This window comes from Channa argus, chromosome 2, assembly GCF_033026475.1.
Source record: "Channa argus isolate prfri chromosome 2, Channa argus male v1.0, whole genome shotgun sequence".
NCBI lineage: Eukaryota > Metazoa > Chordata > Actinopteri > Anabantiformes > Channidae > Channa > Channa argus.
In genome coordinates this window covers 1,275,897-1,292,106 of record NC_090198.1, presented here as the reverse complement: position 1 = coordinate 1,292,106, position 16,210 = coordinate 1,275,897, and the positions used below count along the sequence as shown (strand labels likewise).

At 37.4% G+C, this 16,210-nt stretch overlaps 1 protein-coding gene across 2 annotated transcripts in view; it reads left to right on the top strand.

Annotated features, from left to right (window-relative positions):
* Positions 1–16,210, top strand: part of adamts17 (ADAM metallopeptidase with thrombospondin type 1 motif, 17) — a 117,635-nt gene that overhangs the window by 94,748 nt on the left and 6,677 nt on the right. For both annotated transcript variants that reach the window (XM_067493821.1, XM_067493814.1), the window contains 5 exons: positions 2,325–2,482; positions 8,889–9,048; positions 10,582–10,717; positions 12,063–12,267; positions 14,613–14,765. In XM_067493821.1, coding sequence (XP_067349922.1) covers positions 2,325–2,482; positions 8,889–9,048; positions 10,582–10,717; positions 12,063–12,267; positions 14,613–14,765 — 812 coding nt within the window. The remainder of the gene's footprint in view (positions 1–2,324; positions 2,483–8,888; positions 9,049–10,581; positions 10,718–12,062; positions 12,268–14,612; positions 14,766–16,210) is intronic.

Genomic DNA, 16,210 nt, shown 5'->3' with positions numbered 1-16,210 from the left:
CTTTCATGGCTGAGATTACTGGGAGCTTTCACTGTGGAGGTTGCTGAGTGGGTAATAGTAATACTAAGGTATTTAATGGTTGATGAATAGGAATGGGATAGCAGATGTTTATCAATACGAAAGCATATGTTTTTTTAACGTTTAATTTATAGCCAGAAAATGGGCAGAATTCTTCTAAAATGGATAAAACAATATGAATGGAGGCTGCAGGGCAGCTGAGATAAAACAAAGGGAAATCTGCATATAAGGAGAACCTATATTCCAGCAGGAGTCGGGCGAGATGTGGCTCTTTTGATGACTGCATCTGACTCGCAGATAAATCTTAGCTGACATTTCTTAACACTGTTAGTATTGAATAATTCCACTGACATTTTAAGGTAAAACACTACATAAATCACAGTGTTAAAAACAACATTTTTATGAATTTTAATCCGTACATCAATTTTCTACCGCACTTGTTTATTGTTGCGGGCTGGAGCCAATCGCAGCTGTCCTTCGTGGTACAGGAGGGTCCTACACCAAAGCTCTGTTTTTATTGGATAATGCAGTGGGTCGTTGTGAGGTCGAGAAGTAAACTTCCTCCCTTTTAATCAAATAGTCAGCTAGCTATTTTATGCAGAGCAAAGAAGATGGGGAAAAGAAAAAAGATGAGGAGTACTGTACCTTTCAGCATGAATGGACAGAGGAACTCGCCTTTGGGGAGAGAGCAGGGTCTGCGGTGTCTAATATCAACTGATAACATTTCATCGATAAAACGGTCAAATATAATATATAATATATTTGACACACTCCGTGCTACATTTACATGGAAATATCCAACGGGTGACAGCAGGAAGAACATATGCTTAGAGCTAATATGCAGAGTGCAAGCTAGTCAGCAGCAACTCCGTGTATGGGCCCGGCAAGGTGACTGGAATTCGGCTGGCTTTGCTGGGTCTTTGGCAATAGTGAGGAACGGAAAGCCAAAATGTTCATGCTCAATGTGGCTGAGGAACTTTTTGCCGATTTTTTGGATGTAGATAAGATTAGTTGCATTAATGGTAAGAAGTATTTTATTTATTATTGGTAAACTTCAGTATAACAACGCTATTAAAAAGAATAAATTCAGGCTTATTATACTTTAAATTTTTGGTCTTACTTAAAAGTGCATGCATTTAGTTGTATTCAGTGTTAAAAATATATTTTATGGCTCTCACGGAAATACATTTTAAAATATGTGTCTTTCATGGTTCTCTCAGCCAAAAAGTTTCCCGACCCCTGAGTTATACTAATATTCCTCCCATTACGGTCAGAAATTATGTTAGAATGTCTGCATTACAGGTTCTAAATGGGTAAGACTCTTGTCCTATTACCAGACCTTACATGCCCTTCACATTCCAAGAGATAAATTATTTCTACAAGTGATGGTGTTGCTCAAAACATACACAAAGAGGGTTAGACAGGAACGGAACAGGACTGCGTCAGCTGAGACCAGTACAAACAGTTGAACAGATGGAAAAAAGGCGGTTGGGGTAGAGTGGGGGTAGAAGAGCATTCCAAACAAATTCAAATGGATTGATTATATCAGTGAAGCATGAGAAATTCAGCATGATAATAAGTCTGAATCTATCCTCATAAAGTAAGTAGGGTGTGAGTTATGCCTTTAAATAAAAATGATTCCACACATCTTGGATTAGTAACTGATATCTCCTCAGTCCTTAAAGTTTTAATTGTAAATCAACTATGCGTATTTAGTGCTGTCGAATAGTCTCAGTGTGAAACTAGTGATCAAACTAGTCTTGGTTGACAATTGACGATTGAGAAATTTACCATTGGCCAGTCACACCTGAGCCACTCGTCACACATCGAGCTTATCCTGAGCTTATTTATTTAACTCAGTAACGCTAGCTGGTATCTGTATAGTCTGCTAACTTGCCTCATCTAAGTTGTTGGCTAAAGCTATCATGAAACTTGATATATGGCTGTGGCTGCCCTGATTAGTTGAAGGAGCAGCGACGCAATTGGCTGATACACGTTATAGTTTTTGCCCCCTACTTCAGGAAGACATGGAAAAAAGATCAATGTGTGTGAAAGGGTTTGTATCTACAGGACGAAATTGAGAAATGCACAACTTGACATCTGAAAATGCAGAAATGAGGATCTGTACTTGCAAGTAAGTGTGTAATTTGTGAGAAAAACTCACAAATGGGAATTTAGGATTTTTGCACAACTTTTCAGATATGAGTTTTTTTCTCAATGCAAACCACATTTAATTTTCTAAATCACAAACTAAGCATGCAAGTAATTATTGCATCATATTAACTCCTCCTGTGTCTTCCTCACAGCCCTGAAAGACTCCAGTAAAAAGTCAATCAACAGCGATTGGAAGATCGAGCTTCCAGGAGACTTTGAGTTGGCTGGGACAACAGTACGCTATGTTAGAAGAGGACTGTGGGAGAAGATGTCTGCCAAAGGTCCTACGAAGACACCTTTACACCTCATGGTAAATATGGAATTCAGTTTTATATGACCTTTAAGTGTAAATTAGACTCACACTGACGAAATCTGCACCCCACCTGAATAATAGGCATATTTTGTTTAAATTGGTTAATAAGTCATAGCCTATTTAACTTCAATCTGAATCATTGAACAGAAGGGCTTCATCCTATAAAACTCACATGCAGATGACTTAATAATAACTTGATCAGAGCACATTAAACACATTCAAAGACTGAATGTGCCCGTATTTGCTCATTTATAAGAGCCGCAAATGTTCAGCTGATATGGGTTTATCACAGTGAGCAATGACTTTCAGTTCATTTTTTTATTTGAGCCATTCCTAGTTTTAGAGATGTCCAGAGTCAATGATAATAATCAGTTTTAGGGCTGAGGCATATTTTGTTGCACTTTGGCGCCATTAAGGCAGAAAAGTGCTACATACAGTAAGTGCTACCTATGAACCATTTAGCATAGTTGCTAAATGTATAGAATATATATGTATGCATATCAGCTAGATGTAGACAGTGAATAATTAAGTTGACAGAGTACTTTAGTATCCAAGGTTTTGATTCGGGCTCAGACTGAAATGTAGACATCATGTTCAGGTTCCGGTATAGTTCGGTCCGGTCCTGTGGGTCAAACTTTATGCTACATAGACGAACGCTATCGTCGGTTAATTTTTTTAATCCGCAAAAATTATGTCAAATATTGACTTAGTCATCATCATGATAATAACCAGGAAGTAGGCTATTTGTTACACAAAAGAACAGGGAATGGAACCTTACAGCAGCATATGAATAGACTCTATTCAATCGAGGCTGAAACTTTCAAAGTCAGATTGTGTTCTCTAGCTTTGCTACTAGTTCAAAAACCACAGCAGGTCAAATCAAAGTTAATGGATGAGTTTGTAATTTTTTTGCTGCAAAGACATAAGTCCCTGTTGTTAAATAACAGGAGAAGGACTTGTGGATTTGGCCCAAGAACTTATTGATATTTGTGCTGCATATGCTGTATGTGTGTTGTTGTAATGTGTCTCATTCCACATTTTATTTATTTATTTTATGGATATTTAGCTGGTACAAATACTTACAAATACTAGTAGAAGTAAAGAAAAACGGTTACTGAGTGTACAAAAAGAAAAGTAAAGTAAAATGTTCACTTCCCCTTCGATAAATAAGTTAATGTAATTAACTTATTATGTAATGCTTGATTTGCTGTATCAGTTTACCAACTTAGGTTTGCACTTCAAATTTACTAGTGAGCAGATCTCCAGGGCAGTGTGAAGCCACAAAAACAACTTTTCAGTTTCAAACAGAGTCTTTTCAAGCAGGATTATTTGGGAGAAAACAAAATTCATTGTTTACTTCTACACGTACTGTAAGGTAACATGCTCGGAGTGTAATTTTGGGGTCTGTTGAGACCAAAGTTAAATTAATATTATTCATTTGTGGTAAAAAAAAAAAAAAAACTGCCCATGAGGAGAGGAACAATATTCCCATAGTCAAACATGGTGGAGTGTCACTGATTTTGTGGGGCTGTATGTCCTTGATGAAGTTGTAAAGTCAAATCGGTAATAAAATGCATTCAGGAATATCTCCACTAATGGTGTTACAGTAACTATATCAGGAGGGTAGATAGTAAGGTCTTCTGGATCAACAGATATACTGATGCCCAGATACGATTGATGATGTTTGACATTTTCACAAACTCACACTGAAGAGTCCAATCTAATATCATAAATTGATTAGCACTATAGAGAATCTCATATGGTTCAGGGTTATAAGATGCAGCATGAACAGCATCATGGCTTCTATAGTTATGTCCCTTTTTTTCATAGGAGAAACAGGATCTTTTGTGTTATGTGAATCCACCTGAATTTTTACAATTTGAGCAAAATGTTTAAAAAGAGTGTTTTTGAGGAATCTGTTGTCCTTCCAAATTTCAAATTAAAAATCCCATTTGCAAAACTAAAAAAAAAATCTTTTCATATCATATGATTAAAACTAAAATCTCTTGTGTGTTCATTTTTCTAATTTCCACTTATTTGTATTATGCAAAAATAGGCATGTTTATAGTATGATGCTGCAACACACTCAAACAAAGTTAGAACTGAGAACAAATATTCTTGAAGTAACACTATTCTAGATAAGCCCGAAATAAGTACATTATTTGCTATACTGTATCATAACTGGTTATAAAAGCAGTACCAACCAAAGGCTTATTCCTTGCAAGCAAAGATAAGTCATGACTCACAGCTTTGTGCCAGACTTCACGAAAGAATCAGTTCAAAAAGAATATTTCTTCATGGAAGACTGCAAACAATTTAGGTCTTTCACCATCTACGATACATAATATTGTGGAAAGATTCAGGGACCCTGAGGAAAAGCGTGTAAGGCTCTGGAGAACATTGAAAAACCACTGTAGCTTAACACAGTGGGCCCCTGCATCCAATAATGCAACCTGAAATTCTATCATACAAGGAGGAAGCCAAAGATCAATTTGGTTTTCTGAATCTGAGTTCATGTCAGTGGAAACATATTCTGTGTTCAAATGAGTCCATGTTTCAGCTTGTTTTATATGAGCTCAGTTGCCCCCATTTCAAAGATGAAAAACACCATTCAGACTCAGTAAAAGATGCAAAAGCCAGTCGAAAGGGGCCCATGGCATGGATGATATTTGTGAATCACTCATCAACAAAGAGGAGTATAATGAAATTTTAGAGACACACATGCTGACGCCAAGGCCTCATTACCCAATAAAGTCAGTGAATATTTCAGCAGGACATGATTCTGCACGTGCTACATTGTGGCTTCATAGACACTGTGTGTGCGCTAGTCTGGGATTTCCAGATCTGTTTGCTATTGCAAATGTATGGAGCATCTTGAAGAGGAAAGTATCCAGCAAACAGGCAAACAATCCACCTACAAATCTACAACCATTAGGTTCCTTAGTTCTCAAAAAGGTCAGTTCAGTGAGTAAAAGTTATTTCCATAAACTTTGCTGTGAGATGCAGCCGTGCGTATAACTGCATTTTGGGGAAGACAAGGAGAAAGAATCAACAGTTCTAAAGAATCAGGTAAGAATCCTTGAGCAAGTTTTGTAATTTTACTTACAGCAATTCCTCCACATTCCAGTAAAATGAAAAAACTGCATGAGCTGTAATATTAGGACCTCAATTTCTGAATACAGTTTCAAATTGACAGAGTTGTGTCATACTGTCATCCTCAGTTTCTCTTTTTTCTGTTGTAGGGGCTTAATGTTATCTGTCAAGAAAAACAACTAATCAGGCAGCGAACAGCTTTGCTGGTAGGTTGCACTTTGAATATTTAGTTTTAAATGTCATTTTAAACCTATCAAAGAGATAGATTTTAGACGTGAACTTGCTTAAGTTGCCACAACGTATCGTGAGAAATATTTTTGAATTAAAAATCATTATTATTGCTAATAATTCTGTAAATGTTATAAATTTAATGTATGTTCTCTCTGTCTGTTCCTAGAGCGCTTGGGGGATTTAGAGGGACATTTGGCTTCAGTCAGTATTGTAAATATTTGTACATCAATTGCAAAGACACAAACACAGATGGAAATCTATTGTCAATCCGCCTGGTGTGAATAGACTAGAGGAAATTTTTAGCCCATAGTTCCATAAATGACTTTAAAACCAGCTCCTGTGATGAGGGACAGATACAGGCCCTGAGTTGTCTATGGTCCTAATTTAAGTTTCGCTCCCTAGTTTTCTCTCACACAGAAATCAAAAGCCCAAAGCACTGCCAACAGCACCGATGTCAACTTTAACTCCTTCAACTTTAAGTCACTGCTGTAGTACTCCGCGATAACTTTAAACCTCCCTAACCCATAGCTGTAGCTCAAGCTCTCTTTTTCATCTCTCACAGCCAGAAAGAAATTTAAATCAGAGAACAGTAGTAGAAAACTTTATTTCTGATCCAAGGGTGTTAATGCCATTAATTTTACAAACTTGCAACAAGACAACTTTGTAATGTCCCTAATGTTTGTAATGTCTGAACATGTTGCAGATTGCCGAGCATTTTATACCCCTGTCGTGGGTGCTGCATGATCTTAAAGGAAAGCTCACGTGAATGTACACTAAAGTTCAGGTGATGTCTCTCTGTCCCTCTCTGCAGGTGTCCCCGGGCTTTGAAACTCCCACATACCTATAGAGACTGTGTCTGTTCCCCGACCAACTAAATTACATAAACCAAAAATGACAACAAGAGGAGTTAATCATGAAAACCTAATAAAAGTTAAGACTACTCCTCCAGAACAAAACCCCAAAACTATTAAATGTGGATTATTAAATATCAGATCTCTCTCTTCTAAATCTCTGTTAGTAAATGACTTAATAAGTGATCATCAATTCGATTTATTTTTTCTCATTGAAACTTGGTTGCAGCAGGAAGAATATGTCAGTTTAAATGAGTCATATTAATTATCATGTTTCTAGAAGCACAGGCCGAGGTGGAGGAGTTGCAGCAATCTTCCATTGTAGCTTATCAATAAACCCTAGACCTAAACATAGTTATAACTCATTTGAGAGCCTTACTCTTAGCCTTTCACACCCAAACTGGAAAACTCAAAAACCACTATTATTTGTTATCATGTACCGTCCTCCAGTCCCTTATTCAGAGTTTTTGATTGAATTTTCGGATTTTCTATCTGATTTAGTGCTTAGTACAGATAAAGTCATTATAGTGGGTGACTTTAACATTCATGTAGATGCTGACAGTAACTGTCTGAGCACTGCGTTTAATTCATTATTAGATTCAATTGGTTTTTCCCAAAATGTAAATAAACCCACTTACTTCTTACGTATGGAATTGAAACTGATAATTTAACCATATTTCCTCACAACTCTCTTCTGTCTGACCATTTTTTAATAACATTTGAATTTACAACAACAGACTATACAACAGTTAGGGAAAAATTCCACTATAGCAGATGCTTAAGTGAAAAGGCTGTAAACAAAAGTTGACACCTTAATGTTACTCCTGCACAAATAGATTATCTTGTTGACAAGCAGTTGTGCAGCCTCACAACGTACAATACTTGATAGTGTTGCCACGTTAGACAGGAAGTGGTGTTCCAGAAATTTAGAAGAATCTCATTTAGCCTGGAAAAACAGTTTAAAAATGTACAAAAAAGCTCTGTGATGCCAGAACAGCATATTATTCATCATTAATAGAAGAAAACAAGAACAACCCCCAGTTTCTGTTCAGCACTGTAGCCAGACTGACTAAGAGCCATAGTTCTGTTGAGACTAGTTTTCCCTTAACTCTGAGCAGCAATGACTTCATGACTTTCTTTAAGAATAAAATTGTAGCTATTAGAGAAAGAATTCACCAGATCCTCCCCCCAAATATTACAGATAGATCTTCATGTACAACAGTGCTAGAATCATCACCAAGGCCCCAATCCATCTTAGACTGCTTTTTACCCATAGATCTCTCTGAGCTAACTTCAATTATTACCTCATCTAAACCAACAACCTGTCTGCTAGACCCTATTCCAACTAAGCTGCTCAAGGAAGCTTTACCCTTAATAGATACGTTCATATTAGATATCATCAATCTATCTTTAGAAACAGGCTATGTACCACAGGCCTATAAGGTAGCTGTAATTAAACCATTACTTAAAAAACCCTGTCTTGACCCAGGTGTTTTAGCCAATTACAGACCAATATCTAATCTCCCCTTTATTTCTAAAAACCTTGAAAAAGTAGTTGCAAAACAATTATGTGACCAGGAATAATTTGTATGAAGCCTCTCAGTCAGGATTTAGAGTTCATCATAGTACAGAAGCAGCACTGGTAAAAGTCACCAACGATCTTCTCACCAACGTTCTGTAAGAGGAGTAGTCTTAACTTTTATTAGGTTATCATGATTAATTCTCCTTGTGGTTGTTTTCTAACCAATGACTTCAGCTGTATCAAAAACTAACTAAGCATGTTTAGCTCCAATGACTTTTTTTAACACTGGTGTAACTATTGCCTTTGCTTTTGTTTTTACAGGATTGCTGTCAGTGGTGGATTTTAGCCTGTGGACTTACTACATGTGTCAAAACCTTTAAACATATTGACACACTTGTAAAAGGAAGTGTGTGAGCCTGTAACTGAATGCCTAATGTACAAGTTTCCACCTTTAATAATAAAATAATATTCCATACAGTATGGCTGGAAGTGATCTGTAAACAGCTGATATTTGACAAAAGAACATGGAAGTTACAAAATGATGAGCTGTTGCTATTTAAATGGCAGCACTGTACAGTAAAGCTTTGGCTTGACCTACTACTAAATTGCTGCTTCTCATACCTGAACCAAATCCATTTGTCATATATAGTTAAATGTGACGGTTGGTAATATGCATTTGTTTAGACATCTCTGTCATGTTTCACAGGTATTACTGTTTCATGACCAAAGCTATGGGATCCACTATGAGTACACAGTGTCTTTGAACACAACTCAGGACAAAACTAGTGAAGAGCAGAGGGAACCGGAGTATCTCTACATCTGGACACACAGCAGCTGGCAGGACTGCACTGTACAGTGTGGAGGAGGTAACACATACATACACATATTCAAACATTCACCTGAAAACTATTATGCTCATGATTGCGGATACATCATCACATGATGCTGTGCCAAATAGAAATCTACAGTGAATTACCGCTACATAAATCAAGTTGAATTAAATTGAAAATTAGGTTGTTTCAACACAGTCATGTCAGGTCATAGTGGTGACAATGTTTTTTGAAAAAATATCATCGGGTTATTTTTTCTCCTTAAACTCTTTGTTCTGGATATTGTTCTCAAGGTTTCAGCCAGTTGTTAGTGTTTTTGTAAGTTTAATGCTTTTTAACTTCTCCTAGAAGGATCCAAAACATTAGATCCTGTCTTCATCGGCTCTGACTTGAGAGAACATAATTTCTTAGAATAGTGAAAGTCAAGATGTCTTTACTCTTCTCCATCCTTTTGTCTCCCACAGCCTCAACACTAGATAAGAATGGTGGACTAGTCCATGTCCCAAAACAGGTTTTGGGTTCCTGACTGTTTTGTTCAATCTGGTATCACCAGTATTGACGACACCTTCCCAGTAACATATTTGTAATATTGTAGAATTGTAATTCTTTACACTGCTTGGTACCAAAAAAGTAACAATATTACTGTTAAGCACTATAAGTAATAAGTCCAGTACTGTTGTTAAGTGGATCCTGTGTGTCCCACAATCTTTACCTCGCTTCCCAGGATGATGAGAGGGACTGGAACTTGCTTTGTTCCTATAACTCTTGACATTATGAGCCATAATGAAAATTAAAAAACATTCTTAAAACAATATTTGTACATTTAATTAAAATCATAACTTAAATAATTTCCAAATGTATTCAGACCCTTTGCTGTGGAAGTTCAAAATGGGATTAGATGCTTTTGGTTTGCTTTATTTTTCACTAAACAAACTGCAACTTAATGTTAATTTCACCAGCAGGAATAATGTTTAAAATGATTGATTAAATATTTTAGCAGCCATATAATGATATTTTACGTAGCTAATCTAAATATGCATATAACATGATTAATAATTCAGTATTACACATAATAGAATAAAACATTTTTGATTGATTTGCAAACAAACAATTACTTTGGAAGGCTGCACAAGTGATCAGAACTGGTTACTTGATGCTAAATGCTACTTTTTTAAATAGAAAATAATGGACCTGTTGTAGCTATTGTAATAATCTTTATCTAGACTCTTCTGAAAAATACAGTGTGTCAGATTAAGTAAAATGCTGTTATTTCAGTGTGTCGAATACATATTTGATGAACATTTACATGAGAAAAATGTAAGTATCAGATTGTCACAATAATTTCATGAAAAAAAGCAAAAAATATTTCAAATGTATGGGCAACAGTGTATATATATGTTAGTATATTTATTAGTAATTATCGATCGATATGAAAAATGACATTGTGACAATATTGGACAAATCTCTAGCTTGGTTTCACCACAACAATGTCTGTACTGTATTGGGGATATTAATAGAGTTCTGTGTGTGTGTGTGTGTGTGGGTGCGTGTGTGTTTGTGCATGTGCAGGTGAGCGGAGGACAGTGGTTTCTTGTATGAGGATAATCAATAAAACTATGGAGGTCGTCAATGACAGCTACTGTCAACCTGAGAACCGACCACAGCCACAAGTGCGACCCTGCAACTCTCACCCCTGTCAGTACCGGTAAGATATGCACACACACATATACAAACTGCAAAAAATACAAGTAGATATGTCCTGAGACCATTTTTTAACATGCTGTGCTCATGATTGAATTATGAAAATACATCACATAAGGTTCATCATAAGAGTTACATGACTCGGTGAAATGAGCAATAGAATTCCAATCCCCTGTGGGAATCCACCCACCCACCCCCTGGCAAACTTTTGTGTGTCTAAATATTACGTGACTGCAATATGTAAACTACAGCTGCCACACGTCGCCCCACAGGAATATGCTTATGTTGGTCTTGTTTACCAGTCTGTACAAACAATCTAATTGAAATTTAAAATGTGCTTAGAAAAAACAAACCAATGAGAGATTTGTGCCCCATTAGAAGTGTAGTTAACCATAGTGCACTTTTCCGTGATAACACACTTTGAAGTAGGTGTTTTTGCAGAAGTAGCTTTAGTATGTTGGCACTCAGAGCTCTACAGCTCTGCAAATCAAGAAAACACATGCAAACAGACAAAATACAAATTGAAATAAAATGTAAATTAAGTTCATCAATTTAACAACACAGGCGCAGTGTTAAAGTAACATGCTGCAAAAGCCACAACACAACCACATTGAAAAAGGCGATGAAAAACCTTCTTCCTGCTGTGTTATTAAGGGTTTTTATAAACTGTGATTGAATCATTATTTCAGACTTATTCCTTTGTCTAATGATGCCAACAAGAGCACCATATGTGTTATGATATATATGTAAATAAAACCAACATAGCTGTGAATTCGGATGTGTTGCCCACAGCACATGAGGTGACTGAACATTTTTAGAACAACCAGCTGTGTCTGTGGCTTCCGAAACAGTCAATTGTGTGGCAACATATTAAAAAATAGATTTTTAAGATTGTTGTATGCATCCATCTTCTGGCCTCTCCTTTTAAATAACCATTTGGTCAAAGAGGACATTGCTTGTGTTCTCATGGTGTCGGTGGACCTTCTAGATACAAGTGTATTAAAAACACATTCAAAAGTGATGATTCAGCTGAGCTATTTTAAAGGGGTAAATACTTTTTCGTTCCTTTTTTTGTGAATTTAACCCAAATTCAAAGTTTGGAATAAAATTGAAAGACTAAAATGTCCTATGGCGTTTTTGTAGTCACTACACAATATGTTGATACTGTCCTACAATCTTAAGGACAACAAGAATTGATTTGGTCACCTGGTCTGTCAGTGTCATATCATGTCTCATAGTGTTTTAAAAATCAGGTGTGTACATTAGATCTAATCTAATATTCACTCAACTCCCCCCACAAGTTGGGTGTATTAAATGATTTGTCTATGATCATTTGCTGTTTTTCATAGGTGGGTGACCGGTGAGTGGGGATCCTGCTCCGTCACATGTGGAAAAGGTTTTCAGCACAGGGAGGTGGTTTGTGTTTACCACCTACAGAATGGATCACTTATCCACACCAGGGACCTGTACTGCCAAGGTGGAAAACCTCCTGTCCTGCAGGGCTGTGAGGGCCGGCTCTGTCTCACTGTATGGGAGGCTTCAGAATGGTCCAAGGTACGTTGTTACGCACACACACTGTGCCCATGTTATGTGAAGACTGGTTTCTTAGGCTGCACAAAATGGTCCCTCGTTTGTCTCCTGAGAAGCAAATCGTATTCTGTGTACTGACATATGAACAAGGGAACCAGAGAAACAATAGAACTTACTTAGTGCATGTTGGCTTCTTCTGAATGACCATGATAAAAAGAGCCAAATCCAGATATATTTTAGTGCTTTACGTGGACATAATATTGAGTTAAAACACCAACTCTGACATTAATGAACACCAATGAATAATTATTTTATTTTTGCATTGATATTAAGCCATCAATTTGTATTGAGGGCGTTATATTATATAACAAATATTTCTGCATCTCTGTTTCAAACCTTGTTTTCTCTCCCTTTTCAGGTTTGTTTGATAACTGCATGTTATGGATGTAGTTATCTTCTGTTCTTTTCCTTAAGTTTTCAAGTTATGACCTATTTTTCTGACATTTATCCCCCTTCTCAGGGCTCTCATGCTCAGTGGTGGCTGCTGAACGCTATGTTTAGTAGGGTTATAACAATTAAAACATTATGTCAATATTCTATCAATATCTGAGCCAATATTGATACACTCACACCAGGTATTTAATTTTCTAAGCACTGAGTGGCTGAAGTGAAGCTATGCTTGGTCAGTATTTTGCCTAACTGAAGCCACAGAGCCCTTTTGTGGTTGTTAAACTGATTGGGTGGCCACAGGGTGAGTGGGTCGATCCCCGGTCCTGGCTACATATCGAAGTGTCTTTGGTCTATATAAGTGGCCATTTGCTGATCGGAGATGGTCAGATGAATGGAAAGAAAGAATAAGAACAACCTGGTGGAACTCAAATGAATCTGAGATTCAACTGCTTGTTGTAAAGCAAACATTGGCTATTCCTCTTCTCAAAGTTTGGGTCCACTTTGGACAATCGCGTTTTTACAATGACGTGACTAACATGAAACACAAAACCCAACACTTTACAATTTTTTAGCTCAGTAGGTAAAGCAAATGTCCATGCACAACAGGGTTTTTCTCCTGGACATTACAGTTAACATCACTGCTACATTTTTACTGCCAGTGGGACATGGTGAGTTTTGTCCTTTAAACGTTGCAGTGTTTAAATCGCACATTTACCACTGACAAAGATTTTTTTAAACAAATTGTCCTAAGCTAGAGATAAAAATGAATCCCTGTCACAGCACATGAACACGGTTTTATAGTTTTCCCAAAAGGTCAACTGTAGTCTTTCAGTTACATATGTTATACATATTCTGATGCTTAGGTGCCTCCCATTCCTCTTGATTGTTGCTGAAATGTTTCTATACCTTGACTGGAGTCCACCTGTGTTAAATTAAATTAATTAAACATGGTTTTCAAAGGCCTCACACGGCCCTCCACTCTCTATAGAAAGCCTCACAGATGACAATGCATACTGTATCAGGGCAAAAGCCATGAGGTCACAGGAACTGCCTGCAGAGCTCAGAGACAGTAATATTCTAAGGCAAAGAACTGCAGAAGACTAGAAAAAAATTCTGCTGCACTGCAGGCTCCCAAGAACACAGTGGCCTCCATAATTCTCAAATGGAAGAAGTTTGACACAACCAGGACTCTTCTAAGAGCTGGTCACCCAGCCAAACTGAGTCACTTGGCGAGAAGGGCCTTGGTAAGAGAGGTGACCAAGAATCGGATTATCTGGGCTTTATGGCAGAGTGGCTAATAGGAAACCTCTGCTTAGTCCAAACACATAAAGCCCGCTTGCAAAGAAGCACTCTGAAGGAGTGAGGAACAAAATTCTGACGAAATCAAGATTGAACCTTTTGGCCTAAATTCTCAACTTCATGTTTAGATCAAATCAGGCACCGCTTATTACCTGCCCAATACCATAGCTACAATAAAGCATAGTGGTGGAAGCATCATGCTGGGGAAGTGTTTTTCACCAGTACAGACTGGTAGTTCAGGAAAACTTGAATGGAATAAAGTACAGAGATTATCCTCAATGAAAACCTGTTACACAGTAATTCCTCAGGATAGTGAAAACTGTCTAAATGCACTGAACAAAAAAAAACGGAAAATCTAAACTCGTTATAAAATACAATGCTTATAAATGCAGTGCTTAATGTTCTCAAAAGGTCAAAAATCCAAGTGTTGTTTGCAATGACCCATTAATTACAATAAGTATAGCATAGATGAATCAACCACACCGCATGATGCTGTGGCTACACAGTCTAAATTCTTTTTATTTTCTTTTTAATGTTTTTAAGGAAAATTGTATTAAAATATATATTACAGTGCTGTTTATGTTAGTCCTTTGTCTTTTTTTATTTTTTACTTCCTGCAGTGTTCATCTGACTGTGGTCAGGGTGTTCGGAGACGGACGGTGTCTTGTACAAACCCTCAGGGTCTATGTGATCCTCTCTCCCAGCCCATTCAAGAAGAACCCTGTGAAGACCATTCCAGATGTTATGAATGGAAGACTGGAGACTGGTCCAAAGTAGGACTACACTATATAGAAAACCCTATTGTTCATGTAAAGACACTGCTGGAGACCTGCTCCATGATCCCTTGAAACCAGTATTAATCAAACACTTATAGCTAGTAGATTCAACTGTGTAATACAGGTCTATAAATAAATAAATCCTCACATCATTAAGGTGATAATGTTTGGTTAGTTTGGTCTTTAGAGACGTTGATTTTGAAATGATTTTTACATTTTTAAAGGACCCAAATGACGGAAAGTTATATAGGATTTATTAGCAAAAGACTATTAAACCAAAGATCGCTCCAAAGGGAGGACACACTAACTGAACTGGAAACAGACATTTGATAAAAAATAATAATTAGTAATAATTAACAGAGAAGGGGTGCACACACAGAAGCACCCAAGACTAGAGGATGCACGTACAGGAATCAAATAAATGAAGCCACTAAAACAAATTCTTAATGACTGACAGACTAAATACGAAACAAAGTCGCTAAACAGCAACCAACAGGGACAAACAGAAACGCAAAATAGGGCTAAGGGACTCCAAATAAAAGCCGGGACAGGAAGTAAAGCTAGAAAAATCCAAACAAACTGAAGACAAAGGCCAGATCATGATAGATTTACCTGTTTCATCATTGTGGAAGATGACAAGACATCAGTTTGCTCAGAGTTTTCCTCTCAGCAACTCACAACACCAAGTTCAACTCTATACTAATCACAATGTTAGCTAGTAGTAGAAGTCATCTAGAGAAGAGAACCCTGGCCACCGGAGACTGATGAAACATTTACAGCACTTTCTGACAGATGTTGAAGCTCCAGAGGCTCTTTAGGAAATAGAGATGTCTCTGTCCTTTTCTGTAGAGGACATCCATGTTGCAGTCCAAGGTACTTGCATGTCTGAATGACCTCCTCATCAGTCCCATCAATAGTTAGTAATTGCAGGGAGGGGGGGATCAGCTTCCTGTCCTTGGTCTTGAACGTGTTCAACTGGACATTGAAGAGCTAAGACCTATATCACATCACAAATTCCTGGACATAACCAAGCTAAATTATCAAAGTGACTCAACATCTGTGAAATAATGTTGTGCCGTAAGATCCTACTGATTATGTGGCACTAAACACACAACATGCTCCTTTTCATTAGCAGCTTTTATCTTGAAATTTGGAAACCAGTGTTTATCCTAGTTTCTGCTCTTACATTATGGTCCTCTGTGCAAAAATGTCTTCTGCCTTTGACTGAGTGGCCCTGCACGACCATTGCTTTAATACACATACTGGAGTACCAGCAGAAAGGCTGCAATGTGGAGTGTCATCATACAAAAGCACAGTCCTTGACGATCCTGTCAAATCTTTTGAAGTTTTGGGGGAGAGCGGAGGTTTCTATTTGGATTTTACACAGCATAATAAAAGGCTGCAGAAAGCGCAAGCAGTGGAATAAAAGGCTGAAGGAAAGG